A 6,305-nucleotide genomic window follows, 5' to 3' on the forward strand; every position below is an offset into this window, starting at 1 on the left:
AGTCTCTTTTGTCCACTTTCTTCATCCCCCTCTATCAAAATGATCAAAAAGGAAGGCGCAGTTCGTCCAGCCGTCTTCTAGCTTCGACCAACCAAGAGGATTCCTTATATAAATATAAAGGAAAAAAGTTTCAGGAGTGAAGAAGGTGCCATTGTAAAGAAAGAAGAGAGGAAGGATCTTTTACGCTCTTGATACCAAATTGAATATGTTCTGGTGTGATAATCCAACACCAGTTGGTTCATATATTTATAGTACAACCACGATAACAATACAATACAATACAATACAATACAAGAATGGAAATGTAATAAATCCTAGGATACATACAATCAATTAAGATATATTATAGTAAATGCTAATATCTTGTAGATCCGCTAATGCCCTGTAGATCCGCTATTATCCTGTAGATCCTCTACATATGTGCAAAATATTTCCTCACACCAAGAATTATTCCCAGGATCACAGAAATTAGAGCAACCCCCAAAATAAATTTCAGGGGAATGGCAGCAGGACCTTCGACGTGTTGAACTTGTGATTCACTGGAGGATGGTTGAGTTGAAGAGACTTCCGACTTCTTCTTGCTCTTTGGCTTCGTTGGAGTAGAGAGCATTTGTCCAATGTCTATGTCCCTAGATTTCACCTCTACGTCATCCTTTCGATCACTACTACTGCCACCAATATCCTGCAATTTGAATTACAGTAATTGAAAATCAATAATAATCTTTCGAGCTATTTCACGATCATCATACTCACATTTATTGCATTATTTACATTGCTCTTATGCATAATAATTGTACGCCAGCATTCAGCTAAAGACTACAGATTTAAAAGGATAACATGTCCTTGTTCATTTAGTTACTTATATGTTTCAATGTGCCATCTTTCTTCTATAGGTCAAGCATGTGGAACTATTCTGATGGTAACAGTAGACTTAGCAGAAAACAGGAGGCTGAGAGAAATGATGTGGAAATGATAGGATCAAAATATTCCATTTGAGATACCCAGCAAATATGTTTCAGGAGAGAAACTAACCTTCTGCTTGATAGCATCAGCCTGCTGCAATTTCTCCTCAAGTTCCTTGACTTGGTTTTGTAGAACTAGTACTTCCTTGCTTTTGGCCTGCAGCTCCTCTGATAAACTCTTCAAAGTTGCCTGCTGCTCCATCCCCTTATTGGACATAGCCTCTTTCTGTATTTTTGACATTTGAAATATGAATTAGTAATCAAGCTGGAGAAGTAAATGTTTAATTTTCATGCCATAACAGAGGAAGAGGAAAACAATAAACATTTACTGGGACTATCACGCATTTGGCTAATTATTTAGGCTCTAGAATGTTAGCTTGGTTGTATATTTAACTGTCTACAAATAACATTACCTCTTTTTTCACTTGCGCCTCAGCACTAGCTAAGTGATCTTCAAGCTCCTTGATGCGGCTTTGCAATTCAGACTTCTGATGAATCTCAGCCTGGAAAACTTCTAATTGACTCTTCAGAGAATCTTCACTTGACTTGATTTCTTTCAACTGTTCTTCAAGATGTGCTATGACACTTTGCAGTTCCTTTTTAGAGGCTTGATGCGTTTCATTGAGCAAGTTATTTTCCTCCTTAATGGATGATAACCGTAAACAGTGAATATTTTAGAATAGTAAGTTGTTGAGACATAAATATATGCACCTGCAGTAATTGCCTATAGAATAGTAAGCTGTTGATACCGTTTCAAAGTGTCACTAACCTGAAGTTGTAACTTCTGTCCTTCAGAACTAAGCTGTTCTTTTAAGTTGTCTATAACCTGGTTTGAGGATTTAAGCTCTTCAACTGCTTCACTCTTCTCGGCAGATACAGCTGACACTTTGGCTTCTAAATCATTGAGTTTAGACCCAATTGAGGCCACTTCTCCCTTTAGCTGCGAGTTCTCGAGTTAGTCCTTCTTTCTCCTTTTTAAGTTCGGTACACTTCCCTTTCAGCTCTTCAACAATGCCTTCAAGCCCAGTCAAATTCTTACGGCTTTGTTCTAGTTCCATTTTTTGAGTTTCAGCCAGAGTAGCGGTTTCATGAGCCTGCTCTTCATATGTTTTCACCAGAGCTTCAAGAGAGTGTAGCTTAGCCATTAACTCTTTACCTTCAGACTCTTTGTTGGTGAACTTTTGAATGGCTTCCTGCAGCTTTGCCTCCGTTTCTGATATGCGGGCTTCAGTTGCTGATTGAAGTTCAGAGGCTCTGGAATGCTGATCTGACAGTTCTGTGATAGTGTTCATATGAGAAACTAGTTGCTGAACACTGGCGTCCTTTTCTGCATGGGCTGAGTTTAACAGTTCTTCAAGATCACTTACCCTGTTCTTTAGAAGCATATTTGTGTCCATCAATTGTTGGTTTTCAGATAAAACGTGTGCAGCTTTATCTTCTGCCTCCAATATTTTCTTTTTCAGGTCCTCATTGACAGTTTCAGATGAAGCCAGCTTCACCAACACCTGATCCAGTTCTTCCTTAACAGCTGAAAAGCTTTCCGCAGGTTTACCAATCTGCCCCTCGTAACTCTTTAGCTGATCTTCAAGAGCCTTCAGTTTCTCATTCAATGTTTGTGCCTCTGAATCTCCGGTAACAAATTTGCCAGTTGCTTCTTCGAGTTTGAGCTCGGAATCCCTTTTCAGAGTGTCATACAATGACTCAAGCTCTATGCTTCGAGCTGTTGCTTGCTCCAAAACATTTCCTTGTTGCTCTAGCTGCTCTTCTGCTGATTTGAGCTTCTCCATCACCTCACTCTCTCTCAATCCAGCAGCATTAAGATTGTTCTCAATACTTTCCAGTTTCTGTTGTGTGGCATTCAATTCATTACGCAGGACCTCAAGCAAGTTTTCTGTTTCAGCTAGTTTTTCAATTGAATTCCTGTACACATCCTCTATGTTACTCTTCTCCTCTGTCACACTGTTCAGGCGTTGACTCAATTCCTTCTCCTTCTCCTTGGTCTCCGCCAACGCAACCTCAAGGCTTGATGATTTTGTTTGAATGTCTCTACTTCTGCTTCAAGCTCAGATACCCTGTCAGAGTGCTTCTTTGATTCTGCTTCTGCCGCCACACATTTCTTCTCTAATGTGCTTATTTGTTCTTCAAGCTCCTGAATTCTACATTTCTCTGTTTCGAGCAATAGCTCCAAATCACTCACCTTTTTGCTCGTTTCCTCTACTTTTGAGTGTGATACCAGCATCAAGTCCTCTAATTCACGGTTGCGTTGATGGGTGGTGTTGGCCCGACCTTCATGCTCAGCACACTTGTCAGCAACACTTTTAAGCTCCGCTTCAAGTTCTGAATTACGACCAGTTGATCTGACCAACTCAGAATCAAAATGAGCAATCTTCTCCTCGTACTCCTGCAATCTTCTCAAGCTCTCCCATCTTTTTCTTGCTTCCAGGGTCTTCTGAAGGGTGGCATTTAGTTCAGAAACTTTCCCCGAGAACTCCTCTAGTTCCCTCTTCGTATCATTGCTTTTCAGTTCCGCCAGAATTATTTGCTGTTCTAACTCCACATTCCTTTCTTCAGCTGCAGCACAGCGATTCTCCATTTCTTTAAACTGCGATTTTGCTTCTTCTATAGCAGTATTGGCGATTTTTAGCTTGTCCTCAAGCTCAACATTTTTCTGGTTAGCTGTAGTTACGGCATATGCAGATTCACGGTAAAGCTGTTCCAATGATTTCAGTTTAGCTTCAATATCTTCCTTTAAACCTACTTCCTTCTGAAGCTTCAACTTTGTGTCTTCCAACTCAGATAACTTAGCCCGAAGATCTTCTTTACTGGATGATAATAGAAGATCAAGAGCCGAAATATCCTCCTTTAACTGAGACTCAGAAGCTTTTCTCCTGTCCAGCTCTTGGCTTAATTCATCTATACGAGCTTCTTTTGATGCAAGTTTCTTCTCAAAATCCAAGGCCCTCTTTGTCTCTGATTCTGCAAGTGAGCTACTTTGTTTGTACAACTCCTCAAACTTGCGGGCCTCACTCGCAGAAGTCAGCAGCTCTTTCTCAAGCTCTCCCATCTTTTTCTTTGAGCTTTCAAACTCGAGGCTAAGTCTGTCAAATGCCACCTTAACCTTAACATGCTCTTTGCTCTTCAATTCGTGAGCTTGCAATGCCTCTTGCAATGCTTTAAGCTCAGTGTTACATCTCTTTTCTGCTTCGGCACTCTGCTTTTGCAATTTCTTGTGATCAAGTTCAAGCCCTTCAAATTTCTTTGCAGTTTCCTCCAACTTCTCTTTTGTGAAAGACAATTCATCTTTTAACTTCAGATTTTGAGCTTCAAGGTTTCTTTCTTCTGTTTGGACACTCGACAATTCACGCCTTAAATTCGATATTTGAGATTCAAGGTTTTCTTTTTCTGCTCGGACCCTCGACAATTCACAGTGTAAATTCGATATTTGAGATTCAAGGTTTGCTTTTTCTCTTTGGATACTCTCAAGTGGGTTTGTTGTTGTTGTTGGTGATGGTGGTGGTGTTGTTGGTGTACTCTGTGTGTCCCCCATTTCTACCTTCGATTGTCAAACAGGATTAATATGTACACGCACAACAAAAGATTTATCCCTTCCACTACAGATAGCTGCTGTCAATTTAGTTAAAAGAAAAAGGCCTAATGGATATGCAGCCTCCTAAATTTGTCCATTTTTTCCATTTTGATACCTCAACTAAGTGTCATTCCCATTGAACTCCTGAACTTAGGCTCAAGTGTGTCAATCAAACACAATCCAACTTACATAACACATATGGTGAGTTTCATTTTCTTTAGCCTTGCGATTGAACGTCAATCGCATCCTACGTGAAAAATTCAACAAATTAAAGCTCCCCACTCATTTTAATTAGGGATAATTTCAGAGACCTCCCTCAAAGTTTCGCTTCGTTCTGCTCACCTCCCCTTCAGTTTACGATATTACGCTTACCTCCTTTATTTTAGTTTTTTTGTAACAATTATTTTAACCTATTTATTATTAACATGAAAAATTATAATTTGACTAGTTTACCCTTTTTAATGGTAAACCCTTTAATTAATTATTTCTTTTGGAATATCTTCTCTGCTACAAGTTCTTTAAAAATGAAAAGGAACTCCCTTTTACTCAAAGCCCTCCCTAATTTTCTCTTCTAATATTCGTTCCACGTTCTTCATCCTCATGGCTTCAGTTTTAGAGTTTCATGTGCAAAAGAATCAGAGCAAGCTAAAAAATTTAGAGATAGTAATAAATGCATTGCATTGCATCAATTACAGTATGATATAGATTATAAAGGAAATAAATTTTCAATTTTGTGGCAAAAGTTGAACAAAATGAACGTTCTGTTCGAATCCTCCAAAGAGGGTAGGGATTAAAAGATGAATAATTGGTATGGAGGTTCTGTTGACAATTCAGTTTCCAAATCCACACTGCTTGGTTCTTTGAGATTAGTTCATAATTTCAAAGGTTATTAATCGAATAAATGAAAAGTGCAGGTAGGGATTTGAAAAATGCAGCAAACTACTTCGGATGTTTGTTGTGCAGAAAAAGGGCACCATGAATATGCTTTTTTACCATATGTTTGTAGGAATATTTAGGGCATTTTATTTGGATGACTTTGAATTTTGTAATGAATTACAGTGTATGGCTCAATATCCGGTGAAGCTCATTTGATAGTTGATGTACACAGGTAAGAACTTGGAGATGTAAGCACAAATTTTCCTTTCACTAAATTCAAATTTAAAATCTAGCGTATTTGTGATGTTTTTATTTCAAGGGAATTTTCTAAAGAGCATCTTTACAAATTTATTAGTAAGGGCAAATTTGGTATATTGTAATTTTTTATTTTAATGATAATTAGGTAAAAAGAATTGTTATAAAAAAAAACTAAAATAAGGGAGATCAGCGTAATAACGTAAACCAAAAGGGAGGTGAGTGAAACAAAGCGAAACGTGGAGGGAGGTCTCCGAAATTTTTAATTTATGCACATCACGCATTTTAAAATGGGTGTGGTGTTTTAATTGGTTGAATTTTTCACCGACGATGCGATTGACATTCACGCGCAAAGCTAAACAAAATGAAATTATCATATATGTTACTACGAAAATTGAATTGTGTTTAATAGACACACGTGAGGCCAAGTTCAAGGGTTCAATAGAAACAATACTTAGTCAAGGTGCCAAAATGAAAGAAAGAGACAAGTTTAAGGAGCTGCAAATGTATTAAGCCAAGGAAAAAAGTACTAAAAAGGTAGGTAGGTCAAGTGCCAATTAAAAAAAATATTAGGAGTATGACAAAGTAAATAATAATAGCAAAAACACGATCAGCTCACAGTCACA

The 6,305-nt window shown here is 38.1% G+C and overlaps 1 protein-coding gene across 1 annotated transcript; it reads right to left on the minus strand.

Annotated features, from left to right (window-relative positions):
* Positions 1-235: 235 nt before the first annotated feature.
* Positions 236-4,509, minus strand: LOC132620199 (uncharacterized). The gene is made up of 6 exons (XM_060334892.1): positions 3,013-4,509; positions 1,973-2,962; positions 1,732-1,911; positions 1,376-1,603; positions 1,033-1,188; positions 236-682 (listed from the first exon to the last, which is right to left on the minus strand). The coding sequence occupies exons 1-6, from the start codon at positions 4,507-4,509 to the stop codon at positions 413-415; spliced, it is 3,321 nt and encodes a 1,106-aa protein (XP_060190875.1). The 3' UTR covers positions 236-412.
* Positions 4,510-6,305: the final 1,796 nt, after the last annotated feature.

The sequence above is a fragment of the Lycium barbarum genome, chromosome 11, assembly GCF_019175385.1.
Source record: "Lycium barbarum isolate Lr01 chromosome 11, ASM1917538v2, whole genome shotgun sequence".
Lineage (NCBI taxonomy): Eukaryota > Viridiplantae > Streptophyta > Magnoliopsida > Solanales > Solanaceae > Lycium > Lycium barbarum.